This window comes from Acinonyx jubatus, chromosome E3, assembly GCF_027475565.1.
Source record: "Acinonyx jubatus isolate Ajub_Pintada_27869175 chromosome E3, VMU_Ajub_asm_v1.0, whole genome shotgun sequence".
Taxonomy (NCBI): domain Eukaryota; kingdom Metazoa; phylum Chordata; class Mammalia; order Carnivora; family Felidae; genus Acinonyx; species Acinonyx jubatus.
This window is the reverse complement of record NC_069398.1, coordinates 33,014,915-33,037,417: the sequence shown is the minus strand read 5'-3', so window position 1 is coordinate 33,037,417 and position 22,503 is coordinate 33,014,915. Positions and strand designations below refer to the sequence as shown.

At 46.8% G+C, this 22,503-nt stretch overlaps 1 protein-coding gene across 2 annotated transcripts in view; it reads left to right on the top strand.

The window, feature by feature from the left end:
* Positions 1-22,503, top strand: part of SDK1 (sidekick cell adhesion molecule 1) — a 553,308-nt gene that overhangs the window by 381,134 nt on the left and 149,671 nt on the right. For both annotated transcript variants that reach the window (XM_053213474.1, XM_053213475.1), the window contains 2 exons: positions 16,927-17,042; positions 18,799-18,991. In XM_053213474.1, coding sequence (XP_053069449.1) covers positions 16,927-17,042; positions 18,799-18,991 — 309 coding nt within the window. The remainder of the gene's footprint in view (positions 1-16,926; positions 17,043-18,798; positions 18,992-22,503) is intronic.

Here is a 22,503-nt window from a genome sequence, read left to right as displayed (position 1 = left end):
TGGAAAGTTATTGGAACGTATACGCACATAACTCTGGAGTCCGTCAGGATGCCATGGGAACAGTTGGAAACGCCCCACCTCGGGAAGAATAAGGCTTCCGGCCAGCCCGCCTGGTTCTTCCTCCTCCCCTCAGCCAAGCGGCAAGCCTGACCCGTCAGGGGAAATGAGATGTAATTTGTCCCGACTTTATTAAGCTCTTTGGATTTCGCTCCTCTTGAGAAGGCATCAGAACGCCAGGGAGAGCTGGTGCGGCTCGCCGACGTGACGCTGCATGTGACACGGTGCGCAGTCATTCTCGAAGAGAAGTCCCAAATGTCGCAGCCTCGGCCCCAGGGAGCAGAGTCAAGGGCGCACAGGCAGCCCTTGACCCGAAAAGATCGGCCAGCGCTTGCCCTGGGGGCAGACACCCGCGTGTTGCTGGGCACACGTCTTTGGTCTCGAGTCTCTTTTCTTTATGGAAGCTCTGGAAGGAAAATAAGTCATCTGTGCCTTGAGTTCAGCACAATGTGGTATGGATCCTTGAAGAAATTTGAACCCACCTTTCCCCTGTCACATGCCCCCTTTTTCTTTTCAATCCGGTGTATTATTGAGATCTGCTAAAAACGTCTGGGGTCTACCTTGGTTCTCTCTATTCTCAGCATGGGCTAACACCTTGGACACACAGGGATTATTTAATACAAACTTTCTCACTTCCCCTGCTCTTCACACCCCATCCACTGTCTGCCAATCCCACTGAATAGATTTTATTAGTAGTGCCTCCGTGACCTTTTCTGCTCCAGGCATTTTAAAATGCGACATATTAACTTACCAATCGGGCAGCAAAATTTTGATACAGTCACAGCCACATGAACTTTCCAAGGGGTGAGAGGAAAGGTCCCTCCTGTCCCAGTAGCTGCGACCAAAAATCCAGCAAACACAGAACCCGCTCGTCAAATTTCCAGTGTGATTACCCAAAATGAAATGGAAGCGAACTTAAATTGACTCAGGAATTTCTTTTAAAATGCTCCAGAAATCAATATGTTCTCAGTTGCAAGTAGAAAAAGCCTTAGCGTGTAAATTCTGCATAACTAAATGCCCAGTGTAATTACCAGCATTGTTCTTACTGCCAATGTCAACTTCAGCAACCTTCCCATCATTTAGTAGGAGAGGGAAAGTACTGTGGTCACTTGAAGCAGTGAGTGGTCCAAATTCAAGGCTCACGCAATGTTTGGTTCCCAAATTCAGGCTTTGTTAAAAATGTTGTAACTACCCACGAAAGCCCCGTGAAGATGCTGTGTGACCATGAAGTCCTCAGGTGACCCTGAGCGTGGAATCCTACGCACTGTTGGAGCATGAGAGATGCTGGCTGGGTCCCAAAATATGCCAGCCTAGACCCGCGAACTTCCGTCTGTTTCTTCACTGTGTTCATAAAAATGCAGATGCAGCTTTTCTATAAAGGGTCCAAAGACAAATGATACTGTACATCATCATTTTGAACACACCCAGGTTTTAATTTTTTTCTGGTTTTATTTCTTTATCATTCTTCTTCCTTGAACAGGTATTTTTGCGCTATAATGATTTATTCTGGTTTTGGAACATTACCTTCTAATGAAAGGGAAAGATTTCATACTTAAAGAGAAATGGAAAAAACATTTGGTTATCCACATTTCTAAAACATTAGTAAAAGCCCCTAAATGTTCACTTGGGCTTTGAAGGGTTTTCTAAAGTGAGGATTATAAATGAACACTCTGCTTGCAAGCTCCATTCGTACCTCCTCTTGGGAAATTCTCAATGTGGCATAAATGACATTGCACAAAAGATTTGTTTCTCAATCCTTAAGACTTTCTAGACTGCAGGCTGTGCCTACAGAATAGGATAATGTTCCAGATTCTCCCAGAGTCACCTAAAACACTAAGAACTGAACAAAATGATGTGGGATGTTCCATCAGGATTGGGCTTAATTCAGTCTTTTAGAATTTTCCGGAAAGGAAAGAAGAGGAAGCTAGCATTTTGGAGGAAGCCGCCCCCGACCAGTTTTTGTTGTCTTATCCTGCGCACCTGTGCTCCGTGCCTCACCTTGGTCATCGCCCCCCGCCCACCCTGCCCCCCCCCACCCCCCCGGACAGCTGTGAGAGATAGGTGTCTGTTTTTATTCCACAGAGGAAAACGGGAGCTCCAAGAGGTAACTCACTTTCCCCAAGTCACAGGGCTGGGAAATGCTGGGGAAAACGTAGCACTCCTTCTCTCATTCTGCACGTATCACCCACGGACAGAAATTACTTCCAGATTTCCGGTGCAGCTTGAATACAGAAAAGAAGCAAGATCTCACGTCACTCGTGGATGAGTGGCAGGTGGGTGTGTCGTCCACAAGAGGAAATGTCTTTCACACTGAAACCCAGGACACATGCACACACACACAGACACACACGCAGATACACACATGAACAAACATGCACACACACATACACACACACAGCTGAAACAAAAGGCTCGTGCGACAGTAGTCCCCCCTACACTGTGTGGTGTTCTTTGATACTTGCCATCCTGTTTCATTCCGTTTCACTCTTGGGTTCTCTAATAAATGCTGGCCACGGCCACTAAATTGATTTCCTGGTCTGCTAGTGCGTTGGGAGACCTGCAGTTTGAAAACCACTGAATTCGAGCGACACAGGGCGTTTGGTTGGGCTGAACCCGTGTCCCTTTCAGAAGAGGCTCCTCCACTGGCCTGTAGGATGCACCAGGGTCCCCAAGGGAGAGGCCACCGCAGCCAACGATGAAAGCCCAAACAGGGATCCGAGCGGGGTACGGCAGGCAACGGGCCTGGGCGCAGAGCTACGATCCAGGGGTTGTATGAGGGTTCCAGCCCCTGGATCTGCGTGGATGACCTCGTGAGGGAGGAGGGCTTCCCAGGGTAAGACTTGGCCTTCAGTTGCCACAGGAAGACACAGGGAAAAATCGAACCGGTCTTAAATTGCTGTGACCAGCATATTGTTTGGTCATGTACAGACTGGCCTTCCCTACAAGCCTGGGGGCTCTTTGAGGGCGGGGTCTGTGTCTGTATCTCCAAATCCAAGCACAATGCCTGGTATGTAAATAAACAAGGCATAAATGTATGTCTGATTGAAGACAGACGCTGATTGTTTCTATTTTAGTTTCCGGTGCTGTCTCAATTTACTCTCCATATCCAACGTGATGCCTTCCCTCCCCTCCTGCCTCTTCTGGTCTCAGGAGCTCGAAGGAAAGCCCAGTGCCTGCCTGCTTGACCTCACACGCTGTGCCTCCCCAGCCTAAAACTGGTCCCGAAGTAAATAAGGGGGAAAATAAGTTCAGAAAGGGACACACACAACTTCTAAAGTATTAAAATACTATTTTTTATTCAGGTCATTGAAAGAGACCTGAGCTTATTGATCCAAGATCTGTCCCCCTAATAACGCATTAGAAATGTTTAATGCAGTGAGAACATTCCGGTGTCTCAAAACGGCAAGAACCATAACAACCCAAGAACTTGTCCGCGGCCTGTAACGATCTGGAATTAACCATCCCACCCGCCACAAAGATTGCAATAGAGACATCCGTGCAGCACCGCGTAGCCGATAATTCTTCCACATAACGAGCTTGCTGTTCCCCTCTTTGAGAGGCATGTGCATTTAATTCTGGGGAATTGACCGGAAGAGTCAATGCCCACGAATCCCCACCAAGTTCTGGCTCTAGACGCTGCAGCCCTTAGGATTTGATATCATCTACTCCAAGGATAATGAAAAAGGGAGTGCGCAGTTGTGGTGAAGACGGATGACCCGTGCGCCCTTGCACGGCGCAGAGGCACTGCCGGGAGCTCCCGCCCCGGCCAGCGGATCCAAAGTGAGGAGACTCCTTCCCAGGCAAGGTGGGCCCCGCATGGCCTCACGCCAGGTGCTCACCGACCGGGAAAACCGACGGCGCTCTTGAGGGCATTGAAGGATGAGCCGTTATTGCAGTAACACACTGCGTTTCACAGTTTATCTCTAACAGATAAGATGGTGCTACCTTAATAGATAAAAACTGTGTTGGGCAAAGCACTGTGATTTCATTCCGTGCTAAGTTCAGCTAATTTTACACCATTGTCACTGGGATGCTTGGCACTCTTCGCTTGGGTTTACGTCAGTCTGATGGGGCTAATAAGCAGGGTGCAGAAGTCAGTCATTTTCCTACCGCAGAAGCCCGGACACCCGTGTCCCCTGTCCCACGAGGCGCCGTGAATCTCTGAGCTGGTACTTCCCGGTGTCACCTTCTTCATTTGATCTGACATGTTGTGCGTCTCCAAAACATCAGATAGCTCAATGGTCAGCGGAGTTTTGTTTAGAATGACCGTTAGTTTAAACCGATTCTGCCATTTGTGTAGACGGAAGCCAAGATGAATTGTAACGCTAGGCTGGAATTTACTCAAGGGTGTTGCACATCAGCTTGCGTAATTTGCATAATATTGTTTGAATACTTGAATGAAACATACCCTTTCAGCTGCAGAGAATGGTTCGGGAAAATTGCTCGCCCGGCATAATCTCAGGTTCTCTGGGCTGGAAATAACAGTACACGTTCCTGGCAGGAAAGGTGGCACAGAGGCTCATGAGGACAGGAGTGGGGTCTTCTGCCAACCAATTAACCGGCTCTAAATGAAATGAAAGGTGATCATCACGGGGACGATGGGGGGAGGGAAGGAAAGAGAAAATGGCAGAAAAGAAACTGCAGAGCAGTGGTTCTCAGTCGGGTCCCTGCGCCACTTGTTAGAAATGCAATCCTCAGGCCACGTAGACCCACTGGATCAGAGAGTCTGGGGGCGAGGCCTGCCGTCTGTGTTTCAAGAAGCCCCCAGATGATTCTGGTGACTCTGATCTGAGACTCACTTCTCTAGAGGTTGGTAGATAGCAGAGGGCCGAAACCATGAACGCTGTGAGTCTCTCCATATTTATGTCTCTGGCATTTTCGAAGAAAGGGGGATCGTGCCCGGGGAGGGTCAGTACCGTCAGCTGGAGAAAAGTGGTTCTTCCCATGAACGAGGGCACGCGCTGTGGGGAACGCAGGAACATGGTGTGTCTCACAGGAAATCTCAGCTGTGGTTTAGAAACTCTGATGGTTGGGTAGGAGGCTGAAGTCTTCCTTAAGATAAAGGTCATGACTCGGAAAAGAAAGGAAGATACAGGCAGTGGTCAGTGGCAAATTAGGGTGAGTGAGCTGTGTGGACCACGACCAGCCACCGAGAATAATGCACGGGTGCTTGGAGGAGACCAGAATCTAGAAGAGCCTCTCCTCCACACTTGTGTCTTCAGCATTTTCTAAGAAGGTGAGGCTACGCTTCAGTCAAGTCAAGCAGCCTGATCATGTTTTAGTAACCTTTTTCCTGTGGCTTGATCTGTTCCCTGTCAAGGTTAATGGGATTTGTGTTCGAACAATAGACTGTGACAAGGGATGAGTTTCATGTCAGAATGGATAGGAAGAGCACATTCAACAGAAATTCTGTTGAGAAATTAAGGATAGAGAGGAGATGTGTACACGAAGCTATAAAAACACTCGCTAGAGGACAGGACTTCAGGTTCCACTTCAAAGAAGAATCGAGAGACCTGAGTCTATAATTGTCAGGAAGCAGTCACTAGGAGTCCCCTTTGGTCATTCAGAATGAACCACATCCCACCAACCTCATTTCCTTTTGGAGGAGGGTTACTGAGTTGATACATCCAAATATTATAATCATTCTGTAGCTTGATTCCCACTCATTCATTCATTTTCTAATTCACTCACTAAGCACCTTTGTGGCTAAGATGGGGAAATACAGATTGGATGACAGAATAATTAGATGGGCTCCCAGGGCTTGGCTTCACCCAAAGAGTGTAACTTGCCTGATACACCACCACTTGGAGGATAACTCCAGATGCAAAAGCCATCATTCTTCTGGGCTTTTCTTGGTCAGCACCTCTACTGGCGACTTGGAGGGAACAGAAATGGCATGCGCATCAAATATGCAGGGGTCACGGCTCAGAGGGGATAATTCGTGTATTCTATCCCCAGATCAGAAGTAAAAAATAAATTGCTTTCTTAGATTGATGGTTGAAATCAAACCGAACATAAAAGAAATCAAGTTGGGACGTGAAAGGTATAAGGGAAAATACTTCAGTTACGCACACACACCCCAGTCATGTGACAACAAGACGGGGAGACAGGACTTGCCAACAGTCACCATAGAAAGTCTCAGGGGATAGACGAGCGCAGACCCGAGGAGGACTGAGACCATAATCTTCGTCTGTACAGACCATATGTTTCCGCATCAAGGCAGATCACAGTGCCAAGGAATCCTGTGTGGCTGGATGCCAGTTGGGCACTTGGAGCACTGAGATCAGCTCCAGGTGCCTCAACGTGAGGGGTGGGGAGAAAACCAAGGCTTCTCGGAGGAGGAGACCAGTATAGAGTGGGCAGTGAGTGCTCCCTCAATCCTGCCGCATGGGAAACAGAGAAACAGGATGTCCACTTGGCCCATAGTAGTAAAGTCCAACTGGACATTCCTGTGATTTGCAAATAGCCTAACAGCTGTGTGGGGGGGGGGGGACACTTTACCCAGGAGGCAGATGGGCATCACTGGTCAGAAGTCGTGGAAGGAGAGGTTTCAGTTGAGCATGAGGGAAAGCCTCTTTGCCACACACAGCAGGGGTTCAGCGCGACCTGAACGGCGGGAACGTGGAGCTGGAAGCTGTGCTGACGGTAGCTGAGGGGCCACCCATCTGGGTGCTGTGGGTGAACCACGTGGCCTCGGTGGCCCTTTCCTCTCCTCCTCTGTCTGCACCGTCAGTAGGGCCATTTGTATGGCCCTTGCCTCTACGAAGCTTCACAGAGGAAGGATTCTTTGACAGAACTCCGGCTGTCATAATGTCATCGAACAGAACCGTGATGCCGAGTCGACTGTACGTACTGGAGTACGTGTCCATGCCTCGGTACCTCCTCAGGTGCCTACCCAGGTGTGGGGTTGGTGCGTGAATGGAATGGAGTAGGAAATCCGGAAATGGACTCGGTTGCACGTGGAAATTTAGTACCCAGTAGAAGTGGCATCTTGCAAGAGTAAACAGAGACCGGCTTTTTGATAAGTAGTATTGAGATAAGTGGATTCCTCTGTAGGAAAAGACGAAGCTGGGTCCACTCCCTACACCGAATTCAAGGGTGCATTCCAAACAGACCGGAGATGTCCGTATTAAAAACAGAACCCGCAGAAGTACCAGAAAAGAAAAACCAGTGAATTCCCCTGTGACCTAGAAGTGGGGGGGTGGGGGGGGGAGTTCTCTATTATTCACAATCTGGAAGCAATAAATGGAAAAAAATGATAAATTTGACTACATAAAATGTTTAAATAGCTAAAATATTCTGTATACCAAAAAATACAATAAGCAGAGGGGGGAAAGATACAGAGCAGACAAAATTATCTCCCAGACAAGTTATTAGCTGCACATTAAGCTCTGTCAAGAGCCTCTAAAAGAGAGAAGTAATAGACCAATATGCAAAAGAAAGAAGTCAAGAAATAAGAAAATAGAATCAACAGCAGTGCAAATGCCCTCAGCCCCATGAGAAGATGCTCCCTTCTACCGATGAGAGGAGCACAGAGTGAAGCTACACAGAGACACCATTTCTCGGCTGTCATTTTGGTCAAAATGTGAACATTTGACAATATTCTGTGATAAGGCTTGAAAGAGGGGCACACTTCTTCACTGAGAATGCAGCGTGATACAAACACGGAGAGGTCGATCGGCGCCCGACCCTGGGTGCCGCGACTAGTGGGAGGAGGGTCCCCGTATCTCCTCCCAAAGCGTGTATGGATTACAGGGGGAAAGGATAACTCTGCTGAGGCCCAACCTGGCAGCAGGTGGTTACAGGGAACCTCCCTGGCGATGGCACAGATCACAGTCGTGCAGAGAGGACTCGACGAGAGAACAGAGCACACCGCTGTGCTCCTCCTTCCGAAGATCCATAGCTGGAGCCTAACCGAGAAGAGACATCAGACCAACACAAACTGACGTGACAGATGAGCCTGCAATAAATATCCCAAGATGTCCAGGCCACAGGAGTCGAGGAGAAGTTGAGCTCCAGGCTGAAGACTGAAGAGACAGGATTAGTAAAGGCAGCGCAGGATCTGGACCGGACCCTACCACCGCAGGGGACCTCACGGGAGAAGCCGGAGGACCTGACATCGAGGTACGCTTCTGGTATCTGAGTTTCCGTGGCTGTAGGGCGGTGAGGTGGTGAGTGTCCTCGTCTCCGGGAGCCACACGGCCCGGATTTGGGGAGGGGGAGGGGCTTACCTTGGTAGCTCGCTATGAAACGATTTTGAAAAAAGTCTTTGTATAATCTCTGAAAGCGTCGGACATTTCAAAATGGAAATTACCTGTCTCGTTTAAAACTATTGCGAATTCCTTTTCGTCTTCTACCCCAAACGAGTGGGACTTCTAGTGCCAATAACTGGCAGAGTGTCCACTCTCCGCTTTGTAGAAAGTTAATCCAGTGAGACAGATAAAAAAATGGAGCAGCACGTACCTGAGACAGTCCACCTCAGCGCTAGAGGTCCCGGAAGGACCAGACCTACCCAAACGTCCATCAGCAGCGTCCTGGGGGAACAAACCAGGCACGGAAGCCATTCTGCAGCCGTAAGAAAGGAAGGCGGGCATTCCTAGCACAGCCCCTGCAGGGAAAAGGGGGGGGCACAGAAATAGATACCGGGCTTCCATCAACTTTGACACCATGTATCTATTGTATCCGTTTATAAAACTCAATTTTAAGACACTTATAAAAAGTTCTAAAAACCTGAAGGCAAAAATTTTAAAAATGAATATGAGCGCATATTGAATTGGTGGCATAACCAAACAGAAAGCAGTGACTTCAGGTCTCTTTAAAACATGGTCATTTGACTGTATGTCCCTAGCAGGATATACTCTAGGTGCAAAAAAAAAAAAAAAAAAAAGAAGAAGGGAGGGAGGGAGAAAGGTCTACAACTGTTTGCAGCAGTCACGTGGTGGTGGTGTTGAGTTTGGGTTTTAAGGCAATTGCATGAGCATTACGAGGTAAAGCAAGTAAGTATCATGTCGATGTTATTAGGAACGGAGATTTTTATCAAAGAAACTGAGTTTGAAATAGTAGTATGATGTTTTACCTTTAAAAAAAAAAGAATTTTTTAAAAGGCCTAGAAATAGGAACCAACCCCCTCGCACGGAGCTTCCCAGGAACCACAGAAATAAACAGGCTTTCTTGGATAAATAAATGGATGCTTCCAGGTAAGTTATCCAGCAGGTAGCCCATAAGGTGAGCCTGTGAGATCTTGAGAGCTCAAAAAAGCAAAGAAAGAAAAAGAAAGAAAGGAAGGAAGGAGGGAGGGAGGGAGGGAGGGAGGGAGGGAGGAAAGAAAGAAAGAAAGAAAGAAAGAAAGAAAGAAAGAAAGAAAGAAAGAAAGAAAGAAAGAAAGAAAGGAAGGAAGGAAGGAAGGAAGGGAAGAAAAAAGAAGAAAAAAGAAAAGAAAAGAAAAAGAAAAAAAACGAACTATCAAATGCCAGGGAGAACTTGTCAGAAAGACTCAGGCCCACCTGGCGAGACTCCCATGAGTTAAACATGGGAAAATATGAAAATCATGAAAATTAATAATAATAAAACTGCAGTGAAGTGAATGAAAGGTTTCAAATACATTTTAGTCCATGGATTCCTAATACTATTTCTTTAAAGCTTCTCTGGTCACCTTTGGAGAATGTAAAGGAAACTATTATGTGGTGAATTTGTATAAACCTTCCCGATCAAAAATCTCAGGATGTATAGTGAGATACTTGACCTGATGGATGAACGTAACATTTTTAATATCTGGTTTTACTCCTTGGATGGCTCCATTTAGACTGCATGCGGACTTTTAACCTCTTCAAACATGTGGAAGTTACCGTTGACAAGAAGTATTTGTACAAGTAGGTGGTCGCACGTGTTTGAAGATAATTTATTACTCTCTCCACCCAGTTAGGAGAAACTTCTTCCTTGCCATTAACCGGAATGCAGATAATTCAGCCTCTTTAAATTGCACTTTACGGGCATAATTTCTTTAGGCTAAGAGCTCCTCCTTTTATTTCTTTGACAGACATAATGTTGAACATTTTTTTGTGATGAGGTGAACGGATTGGATTCTGAGCAAATGTTTTTCATATCAAGTATTTCAAAATAATGGGCATTTCTATGGATCTACACAGAAGTTGTTGCCAGTCTTAATATTTTTCCTTCAGAGTTCAAACGCTGACTCCTTTAGAATTATAAAATCGATCCCATATCGCCAGTGCACAGTTTTTAACTCCGTAACCACGCGGAGTTTCTTCTTTGAACCCATACGTGTCAGGATACTTCGGCAAGATCTCGGCACTTCTCAACTGTGTCCGTCTGCTCAGGTGCTCAAAAATGTCAGTTAACTACGCCATTGTTGGGGCCCATAACTCATCCTTCAACAAATCTTCAAAGGGAGGCCCAGTCAGTGAAACTAATGACAGTGATCATAACTGCTTTGTTCAGTTCACACACTCTTGCAAGACCCTTCTTTCGGACAAGCCCATAGGCTTCCACCTGGAATTGAAACGGGAAACAGGGAAGTCCCCGTTTTCGAGGAATGCTATCACAGGACAAATGGATGGCATGTCAGATGGCCCAGAGACAAACTTAGCCCAGGTCATTAAACCAGAAAAGTTTCCGTCACAGATTGATGAGTGCTGATATTTCAAACCTCGCCTGACGTGTAGCGTTATCTTGAATCCCTCGAAAGGAAAGCTTCTGTCAAAAGGGATGCCATTTTTTTTCTTTCACAAAGCAACGACCAAAAAAAGGTGGGACTGTAGCATGCTTGAATTTTATTAGATTTACCATTCTGACAGCATCATTCAATGCGGCATTCGGGGGGGGCCTACAGGCCACCACTTACAGAGGAGAATTTCTCTGTGAATGAAACAATGTATTTCTGGAATCTCAGGCTTTTCAGATTGAATTTTGCAGTAAAATCTTTATACCCTTCTTTTGGCTTTGGTATACATCGCTTACAAATGTGTTCTTTGATACATATAAATACACATTTATTCCTAGCATCCATTTAACTGTGACCATTCCGTCCTTCCTAGCATGTCTGCTATGTGTGCGGTATACTGTGGTGCCCCCCGCCCAGATCACTTCCTGTGGGGGACACGCCTGTCACCAGTGCCGGCACCCAGCGGGCTCAGGGCTCACTGCTGTGACCCTCCTGGAACTGCCCACTGCTTCACTCAAGAGGACCCCCCTCCCATGGTCAGCCTGTGGCTAATGGCTCGATGCTCTGGGCATGGGAAAGCCTAGTCCCTTGGCCTCAGTTTGGGACAACAGCTTAGATCAGCCGAGGCCTCACTAGCTGCCATCTCGAAGAGCATCTTCTCATGAGCTGTCCTCACTTCCTCACCTCCTTCTAGGTGTATCCTCTGAGCCCCCATAACGCTTAATACAGGGAATGCTTCTTCACAAACAGGGACACTCAATCTAACTCGAGTATGTATTTTTACAACAAAGTAACGTTCTACCCATCTGTTTTGAAGGAGTCACTCGGGACGTTTTGTTTTAATAATGTTCTGGACTAAGTTTGTCTCTCTCTGGGTCATCCGACATATCATCCACGGCTTCTCACAGTGCCATTCAAGAACAGAACCTTTCCTATCCCCTGTGCATCATGGGTCTCAGACTCGTTGCTGACAGTTTGCACTCAGTCTGGCAAGAAGAGTGATTCTGGGGTTGCAGGAGAATTGTTGGCTTTCACTCTCAAGTGCGGGACGATGTAACCAGCTTCTTGAACTTGATCTGATACGGTTGCAACCAAACTCATAAATACCCTTCCTTCCCATTGTGTAGCTACAGGCAATTTCCCACTTGTGATCTTTTCTGTGTAAGATCAGTGCTTTGGGGAAAGGGGTTGCTGCAATCTGCCTGGTATTGTCACTTCATCGCATTCCTTTCCCATCACGTACTAAATTTCGGCTGAAGAAGGAGAAGATTATCCGAGCACACATCTCAATTTCCAATCATTGCCATGACATTCCTCGGGTAGAAAGTTCTTTTACTTTCGGAGTAGGTGGACCTAATGACTCCCATTAACCAGAAAGTTGTTCGTTATGCTGGGGAAGTGTGTCTCTGTAAATATAAAATAGTGTTAATGATATAGATGTGAATAATTGTAATAAATATTATATACTTAAATATAAAGTACATAAAATGGACTGTAGGTCTTAATGACTTCAGAAATCAACTTTTCATAAAAGCTTTGTTACATGCATTCTTAGGAATGTTTGCAAATGAACTGAGTTGAAAAATCAAAAAAAAAAAAAAAAAAAGCCTGCATAGGCAGTATCGACATTCATTTCTATTTGATTAAAGAACTAAAAATCTGAAAAATTCATGGCATATAAATATTAACTGTGTATTCTATCCCAAATATTTCAAAAAGTCAATTACTTGGAGCAGTAAAACTCTGTAGTCTTCTTTAATGAGTTGATTTATTTATATAGCTTATTATTTTAAAACATTTTTCGATTTCTAAAATTAGTGGACTCATTTTGAAATCCATCAAGAATCCACTCTTGCTGAATTTACATGACTAACCAGGAAGAAGGGAAGGGAAGGAGGGAGAAGGAAATTTCTTTAAGATCAACCCAGGGTGGTGCATTTGTTAGTCAGTGAACTTCACTGACAATCACTCGCCCACAACCCAGAGTTCACATTAGGGTTCGCTCTCGGTGCATATACTCTATGGGTTTTGATGACGGTACAGTGACCCGTGTCCCTTATAATCTCACACAGAGGTTATAAAAGGCCCTAAAAATCCTCTGTGCTCCACTTTCTTCACATCCCTCCCTCCCCTCTGACATGCGCCTCCGTGGTTTTGCCTTTTCCAGAATGTCACGTGGTTGAAATCGCACAGTATGTGGCCTCTTCAGTCCGGCTTTTTTCACTTAGTGACGTGCAATGCATACATGGGTATAGTTTTCGAGTGTAATTCAACAGTTGTAAGTGTTTCAGTGGCTGCAGACCGCAGTTTGCCACTCTGAAAAATTGACAGAGGGCAGTAACCTGGGCGCTGGTGTGGCCCATCCCAGGCGCCTGACGGGCCCTGCAGCGCCTCCTGCTGGCCCACTCCAAGAACCATACCCCGCCCCCGCCCCCCCCCCCCCGCCATTGTGTTATCCCACCACAGACTTTTCCGTAGCAGATAAATTCCTGTTTCTAAAACTCCTGTGGTTTTTTGTTTCACATGCCGGAGTCATTCGGTGCCCTTGGGTGCTGGGTGCTCACGACAGAGATCCTCGTCCTTGGCTGTGAGAATCGAGACAGTGCTGAACGGCTTGAAGCTGCGTTGAATTTAAGACTGAGAACATACTGGGTTCAGTGCTGGGGGAATTATCTAGAGAAAATGGATTTTTTTTTTCTTAAGGAAGGAAAACCACAAAAGAAAAAGAAGTGTGGAAAACCACACTTGTCACTTTACCAAACCTCTTCAAGGCCTGCAGTTCGGGACAGGAAAGGAGGACACTTCACATGCTAATTATCTGGGGAGAAAATGCCCCTGAGGCCTTATTGGGAGCAGTGGGAGGCCACAGCTCCCCTCAGATCTCCTGTGAAGCCTGCAGACAGGTCCCAGCCACCGCCCTCCGCCCTCCACCCGGAAGGCCTTTCAGCCTCTATTGGAAGCTGTGTCAAGAAGCATTTTCTGGCTGTAGCTCTTTCTCTCGCTTGAGAGGATTTTTTATTCCACTGTCCATGAACGTGTGAGGCATTTCCGGCGACAGTAATTAGGGCAGCAGGGAGCCTATGGATGCCCAGGAGAACTCCTGAGTTTGTGGATGGAGCCCGGGGTGGGCGAGAAGAAGGAACCTGAGGCTCCAGAATCTCCGTCCCGTGACTTTGGGGTGGAAAGGGCGTCCGGCTCCGCGACCTTCGGTGCAAGGGTGTGGCACGAGCCATCCTTACCTCCTGACTTCGCGTGACTCCAGGTGAGAGAGCCTGGGCAAGACAGAACCGCGTCCTTGATCGGGTCACCCCAGGGCCCCCGGGGCCCGTGGTGGTGAGACCACGGTGGACCCCAGAGACACGCTGACCTTGGGGTGACCAGCCCAAACCAGGAAAGCATGAGCCTCTCGGGGCAATGATCATGTTGTCCCCAAAGCACTGCAAAGACGCAAGACGTCCTCTGAGGACACCGGGAACTCACTGCTCATTTAATTTATGCAAAATCCCAGTTCTTTGCAAGTGTTATGTTCTAGAGAACATCACAGCGTTGGACAGGAAGGCTGTAAGGAGTCTCAGTCCACGAAACCTCAGCACCGAGCCTGTGTCCAGAGAGCGCGGCTTCCGCGGGAAAAGCACAGTCGCTCGGTGCTCTTCTCCCCCCAGCTGCTCCTTTCCTTCCCTCCTCCTCACCCATCTGGGAGTCTGTCCTTTATCCCTCCCTACAGACTGTTGACATTTTATGGGGCTCTCAGCAGCTGAGATGAGACTCTATCCCCTGCCAACTGTTTGCTACATGTCCCCTCTTTCTATTTCCTCCTTTTCTATTTCTTTTGCCTGCCTGCTCTGGGATTAATGAGCTGTTTTTGTATCTACATTGTTTTTTTTTTTTCCCCCTCGCTTATCTTGTTCTGTATCTCTTTTCAAACTCACATAGTGATTGCTCTGGAATTTAAAATCTATATCCTTAGTGAATTACAGCTTCTCTTGAAGTGCAGCCCCTGCATAACGTGAGAACTTCACCAACAGATGCTGCCGGCGCCTCCCTCCCACCTTTCGTGCCATCGGGGCCGTTCGCTTCACTCTTACCCACGTTACAAGTCCCGAGAAAAGGCGGCTCTTGTAGCTTTAAACAGTCAACTCTATTTGAGAGTGAGTCAAAACAAGGAAAGAAATAGATCTACCTTCATTTGAACCGTGTCTGGAAATCATTTCTCCGCGTAGACGTGCGGTTTGGGTGTCCACTGGACAGCACGTTCCCCCAGCATCGCTCGTAGTCCGGGTCTGCTAGTAATGAATTCTCTCCATTTTCGTCTTCCGGAAGACATCTTTGTGATGCTTCCACAGGACAAGAACCCCGGGGCTACAGGTTTTCCCATCGGTACTTTAAACATATCATACTCCATTGCCTTCTGGCTCACGAGAAGGCCATTGCAATTCTCTCCTTCGTGTATCTGTCTGTCCGTATTGAACTTGTCTGGGCATCGGCACCAGCCAAGCCCTCCGTCCTCTGGCCGCTGGCGACTCATTAGGAAGTTTAGCTGAGTTTCCCTTATCCGGCTGTACGGTGTCCCCGATGGTGCTGCCCTGCTGTGTCACCGGTGAGCCGGCCCTCACGCTCTGACCCGTCAAGAGGCCTGTCTTTTCTTAACGTTCCAGACCACCGGGTTGTCCTGTCGACCTCGGCTTTCTGTGGGCTCAAGGAAAGTTAAGATTTTGTAGTTAGTTCAGCTTTTTCTTATTCCTGGATGTGAGGTTCTTCCCAGCTTTCTGCATCCTAGGCACCGCGACCCCCCTGGGCGCTTTTAATCCACAAATGCTGAGTGGGGAATGGGACCGTGGACTTGGTGGCTGGTGGAGGGAGGGTCTGAGGGTCTAGCGCAGCCAGGGTCCGGAGCAGATGGGAAGAGAGTGTGACTTGTAGAGCCCAGTTGAGGGGCTTGGGCAAATTTTATGTGTTTTTATTTCTGCCTAACAAGATGAGCCTTCCAAGAGGAGAATAATGAGAGATCACGATGATCTTTCAACAGGACCATGCTCTGTTCCCACATATTCTGGGCCAGGAGACTGTGGTCTTTGTTTCTTCACCTTGAGCCAAAAGATCCTTTCAGTTTCTGTGTCTTGTTTCTGAAACAAGCAACCTTCCTTTGCAGAAAGTTGGATGTCACCCCCAGGGTGCTAGTCCCCTCCTTCGAGGCCGCTGGGGTTCTCACCCTCCACCGGCTCGCCAGGTCACATCACTGCCTTTTCCACAACACTTCTGATTCCCCCATTGCCTACTGTATATGTGATCAACCACTGGGTTCGGCACAGGAGGCGATGCCCAAAGCAACCTAATCCGCTTCCTCAGCCATACTGCCCCTGCGCACCCCATGTTTCACCACGCTCACTGTTTTCTCACAGTGCACCAGAGATGTCATAAATACCAGGCCTTGCGTGCTCCATTTTCCGGATGGAGAGCTCCTTTCTCAAGGCCCATCCTTTTGGACCTAGTCCAGATGCCTCCTGACTTGAAGGCTTCCGTGCTTTCCTAGAGCGGAGTCTGCCCCGTGCGTCTCCCGCTCCAGGGAGCGATTTGCCTGTATCCGTCAAATGAGTATCTCCCCTAGAATGTGACTTCCTGGAAGGCAGGCCATTTGGCACATATATAGCTGGTCAATAACAGAAAGACAGCAAGAGTGGAAAATCTTAAAAACGGTGGTCCCGTAACAGACCAAGAGAGATTTAGCCTCCAAATGAATGGATAATCCATATGGGAAGGGATGCCTTTTTTTTTTCGATACGAAGGATAAATGGGCTTGAAACATAGTGGTGTCTAAAGGGGGAGGGGCTTCTAGATGAAACCTTGCCTGAGTCTCACACGCCAAGTAACCAAAAAAGAAACCAGAGAAAGCTTTCATTAGCTATTTATCTCGGGATTCCTGGGAAAGCGTCACCCGTGGAATGAGATGATCCAGTCCACTTCTCCACCTATGCCTTAAAGAATTCTCCAGAAGAAAATGAGAAATAGCCTAGTTCTTTTTCTTTGTGATGCCACTATTAGCCTCCAAAAACATTCATCACACTTCGCTCCTCTCGATGGCGTAATTGCCTGTGCATCATGAATGGCAGCTCAGGGTGTCTTTCTCTTCTCTTCTCCCTACTGTGCTCCTGCTGTTTGCCCTGCTGTCCTCCACGACCGCCCGGGAACAGTGCCTACCGCACCCCCCCAGAATGTGCAGACGGACGCTGTGAATTCCACAACCATCCAGTTCCTGTGGAACCCTCCACCTCAGCAGTTCATCAATGGCATCAACCAGGGATACAAGGTACCCGAACCTAGCTCAGAACCCTGGGTGGCTGTCGTGCCGTGTTATGGTCTTGTGGGCTGCCCACCCCTCATCTCATCAAGAACCCATTGCACCAAGCTACAGTGTATGTCGACCTTGGTCGGGGCTGGGGGGTGGTCAGCATTTATCCAAGGTCTTATCACTTCTACTGGTTCAGGAACTCAAATTGTTAGTTTTCAAGAGGACGTTTCGGATGCAACAGAGTAATTTCTTTTGAAAAAAGCCATTCGTTTTAAAATTACCAGTGGAAAACCTATCTCGATTGATTAGAATCAGCATTTGTACAAACCACTTCTTCCCGGCAAGGAGTCCTCTCAGAAGAACAAAGGGCACTGGACACAAGTGAATGATATTTCTATCCAGTAAGGGCATTTATTCCTTCCCCCTCTGGATTTAAGGGAGAGTTCTGTTTATAGAACTGAGACCAGAGAATTTAGGACACCTACCTGGACTGAAGTAGAGACACAGACCGAGCCTCACCATCCAACCTCCTTCTGTCCTTAGCTACCAGAATATATTACCTTCACAGGTGTATTTGGACATAACTTCCCAAAGTATAGTTCATCTTGCCGACTAGATCAGCTTCTAGCTGGCCCGGGGTCCTGTGTTAATTTTACCTACAACGTATTCACAGGTGTTCTGCATTAGAAGGTAGACTTACAGAAGATCTTCATGGGGAAGGGACTCCACCTAGTCCGCTCGAATTCTTGGTAATTTCAGATTCGGAGGGTATTAGTTCCTTAGACACATGGTTCCCTTTTTTTCCCCATTTGGATTCAACTTACAAAAACACTTTTTGGTTTTCACTACATGGCAGATGTAGCTAGAAATTTGTCCTGCCTTTTCTTCTTTTGTTTTTTCTTTTCTTTTTTCTCTTCTTTTCTTTCCTTTTTGATTCCCCAGAAGAATCTACAGTCAGAAGCTTTTTTGAAAGAAAATCATAATGATCAGATCAACCAAGATGATTTTGCCTCCTTGGCTTTCCTGTCAGGTCTTATTGGCAAGACCAGAGCGTTCATTCGATGGCTCGACGTCGGTTTGATCTCTATAAATACGCTTTGTGTCCTGAGGCAGGTCAGCCTTCAGACCTAATTAGCCCTGCAAATGTTTGGCGTCACAGGAATTAGAAGTCCCACTCATACATGATGTTGCCCACATGTGAAAACAACATCCCTTAGAATATGTAGATGCACTATTTTTGTTTAAAACTGTAATCAACCTCCTAAAATTCTTTTCAGAAAAGCAGTGTGACATAAATCACAAATAATTAAGATTCATTCCCATTGAATCAGGGGGCTTCTTTTTGAGCCAGAGTAAGTGACTATCTGGAAATAATATTTGTGTCCGTGTCTCGTTGTACTGATTAAGTTGAAGAAAGATGGTGCCGTCTTTATTGCTTAGTGTCTGAAAACACGTACATCCCGCATCATCTTTAAGTGAAGCGTAAGTGAAAGTTTGAGGAATGTCGGTTATTTCAAATTGAGTTAAAGTAGAGATTTTATTTATATGGACATGTATCAAATACATACAAATATATGATCTCAACAATCTACGAGATGTCTCTTAAAGTCAGTATGTTTAAGTGGGACTCTAAAACGTTAGACTTACAGAGTTTCTTGATGGTGACGTGGCTTTCTTTGAAGTTACGTCAACCACAAAATAAGATTCTGATACAGACTTGAGAATGAAGACATACAATTAAAAAGGATTTCTTTCTCACCCTGTCCCGTCCCAGCTTCTGGCATGGCCCGCAGAGATCCCGGAGGCCATCACTGTGGTCACCATTGCGCCAGATTTCCATGGAGCCCACCACGGGTATATAACGAACCTGAAGAAGTTCACTGCCTACTTCACGTCAGTCCTGTGTTTCACCACTCCGGGGGACGGGCCTCCAAGCACGCCTCAGCTCGTACGGACTCATGAGGACAGTGAGTACCCATCTCTCGTGGTCACACCAGCAGCCAAAGTCAGCCCTCCAGGAGGCCCAACCGCTGTCTCCTCCAGCGCTGGGCGGGGCCCACGGAGGGTCATCAGGAACCTCCATGTCCTCAGTGTTCGGGGTGCGTGTGCTCTAGGGAGATAGTCAGTGGAAAGTAATGGTAATGAGTGGTGGAAGGCGGTCCCTGGGATTGGAAGCCTGGCAGGCAGACAGAGCTCAGAGGGAAAAAGAAACAGTCTGGTCTCAGCCCTGTGGTCAGCCTTTCATCTTGCTGGTCCTCTCTTCCCCCAGATTTCAACTTCCAACCCCCTTATCTTCTAGAATGCCCTGCCAGGCCTCCCAGCCTGCGTCTTCCCTGACGCTCCCCGGGGCATCTCACCCAGGGCCCCTCTGAGCACCTTGACTCAGTGTTGTCTCTATCCAGTCAGTTCACACCAGCTCCTGCTCTGTCTTCAGACCAGATGACACTGCGGAAGGCATTATATGGAGAAGTCACCTGAGAAAATGACCACACGTGTGCACAAAGACACCGACATAGGGAGGCTCACTGAAGTTATTTGCAACTGCAAAAAAAAAAAAGAAGAAAAACATTCAGATATTCCAGAGGGGTGTAATTGAAAAACTTATGGAATGACAATATACTAAATATTTTGTCAGTATTAAAAAAAAAAGTTTAGAGAGAAAATGGTTATGATCTAATGATAAGTGAAAAAATAATGTACAAAACTGTATGAGATCCAAATTTTATAAAAACATTGTATAAAACTTGTATAAAACTCCATGAGATAAGAAAAGACCTTGAAGAAAATACGTCACATTTTTTTTAATGTTTTATTTATTTTTGAGACAGAGCATGAACGGGGGAGGGTCAGAGAGAGAGGGAGACACAGAATCCGAAGCAGGCTCCAGGCTCTGAGGTGTCAGCACAGAGCCCGACGTGGGGCTCAAACTCACGGACCGCGAGATCATGACCTGAGCCGAAGTGGGACGCTTAACAGACTGAGCCACCCAATATGTCACATTTTTGATGGTTATTATCTCTATGTGGTGTGATTAGGAGTTTATTTTACATTTTTGTTTGGATTTTGCCACATATCTCATTTCTGCAGTGAGTGTGTCCTCAGTTTATAAGGACAGTTGAAACTAGTAGACATTTAAGACAGTGTCACCCAGGGCTGCCACTCGTCTGTCCTCCAGCTCAGGGTGTGGCCGGCCCCCTATTCCACCGATGATCCCAATGGGCAATGTGGCGGTGGGGTTCTGACCTCCTTGCTCCCTGTGACCTCAGCCTCTGCAGTGCTCAGAGGCAGCATTTATAGGGGTCAAGGCTGTCCAAAATGAGCTTCCTCCTCCTAGCTGCCATCTCAGAATCCTTCTGTTCACACCCCAGTTCTTCTCTCGGAGGATGAAGAGTCTGACCATTTCTCAGATCTCCCTCATCCCTCCCTGACTGCCCTGACCCGCTGAGCTCCCAGTGAGCTCATTTCCTTCCCAGATAAACGATTACATGGGCCCCTAACCTGTCACACTCTCCATAACCCGGCTCTCGCTCCACCCTGTGACTGTGACTACCTTGCCGGTTCAATTCTGCAGGTGCCTCGACTGCATGGAGTGATAGGATTATGGGATTTGTCTTTTCAGCGAGTGGACAGATAACGGTGGATTGATTTGCAAATGTTGGCCACGCTTGCACACTTGGAGTAAATCCCACTTGGTCACAGTTTGTAATTATTTTTTATGTTGTTGGATTCTGTTTGCTGATACTTTGTGGGTGATGTTTTGCATCCAAGTTGATGAGAGATACTGGTCTGCAGTTTTATTTTCCTGTACTTAATGTCTGCCTGGTTTTGGTGTCAGGGAAATGTGGGCCTCATGAAATAAATTTGGTTGTGTTCTCCCCCTCTTCCACTTTCTAGAAGCAATTGCATAAAATTGGTGTCAATCCTTCTTTAAATGTTTGGTGGCATTTTCCAGTGAAATCCTCTGGGCCTAGAAATTTCTTTTGGGGGAGCGTTTCAGTTTCTCCCATGGTTATACTACTGTTCAGTCGTCTGTTTAATCTTGGCTTGGTGTCAGTATCTGTGATTTTCACGTGTGTGGATGTCACACTCCTGGCGGTAGTCCCTTCTTCCATGGCTGCAGGATATGTCATTGTGTTCCTTGTTCATTTATGATAGCGGTGATCTCCTTTTAGATTTCTGTCATTCTTCCTAGAGATTTATCAATTTTGTTGATTTTTTTCTTGAGGAACCAACTTCTTGTTTCATCGAGTTTTCTCTAATGTTTTCCTATTTTTGGTTTCGTTGATTTCTGCTGCTAATATTTCCTTCCTTCTGCTTGCTTTGGGTTTATTTTTTGATCTTTTTTTTTTAATTTCTTGATGTGGGTAAACTGTGGATGTAAACTCATTTCTATTATACACAGCCGGTACTATAAATTTTCCTCCCCACGCTGCTTTAGCTGCATCCCACATACTTTGATATATCGTGTTCATATTTTGCTATAGTGTGTTTCATTTTCATTCAGTTCTATGTATTCTTATTCCTTTTGAGACTTCCTCTTTGGCCCCTGAATTACTTAGAAGTGTACTATTTAGTTTCCTTGTATTTGGAGATTTTCCTGTTGCCTTTCTGCTACTGATTTCTAGCTAGATTCCATTATGGTCAGAAGGCACACTTTGTACAATTTCCTTTAAATTCATTGAAGTTTGCTTTATGGCACAGCACACGGTCAGTCTTGGTAAATGTTTCATCGCAAGTGCTTGGAAACAATAATGTGAATTCTTCTGTGGAACCTGCTTTTCAGCTGCGAATGTTATGCAGCCCTTCCCCCGCCCTCAGAGTTTAGGCTTAAAGGAGAACGTTGATCGCATTTAGCTCTTTCATTTAAAAAAAGGATGTGTGCCTATCTCATCAAGTCTTGTTCGTACTGTAATTATATCATAATTAAATGCTGATTGACTGGTTCATTCATCCATCTGTCCCACACAGAAACAAGTCTGCACACTTAACGTTCACGTGTCTGTGGAATGCCCGCCATGTGCGAGGTAGCCAGCTGGGTGTCGCAAGGGTTACAAAGATAAGTCAGCACAGCCTCTGCCTTTGGAGCTTACGGCCTAATAGGACATGAGGGACGTGGCTGAGGCCAGTGCCACTGAGGAGGGAGGTCTGGAGAAAGGGCTGCAGCCGCCCAGCGAAGAGGGACAGAAAATAGGTGGGGTGTGGGGTAAGTCTTGTGGAGGAGGTGACAGTTTGACAGCTGAGCTTCTCACGCAGAGAATGGCTGAGGCCACTCCAGGTAGGAGAAATGTGGTAAGAAATGTGGTAAGGAGAGTGTGCGAGCGTGACAGGGTATGACGTGTTGGGTGTGGCTGCAGTGCAGCACGGGGCGGGGGTGGCAGAGGGAATGAGCTGGGAAAACTAGCTGGGGGCTGACCCAGAAGAGTCTCGACCACTAAGTTCAGGCACTTGGACAAAGACATTCTGGGTATTGGGGAACCAC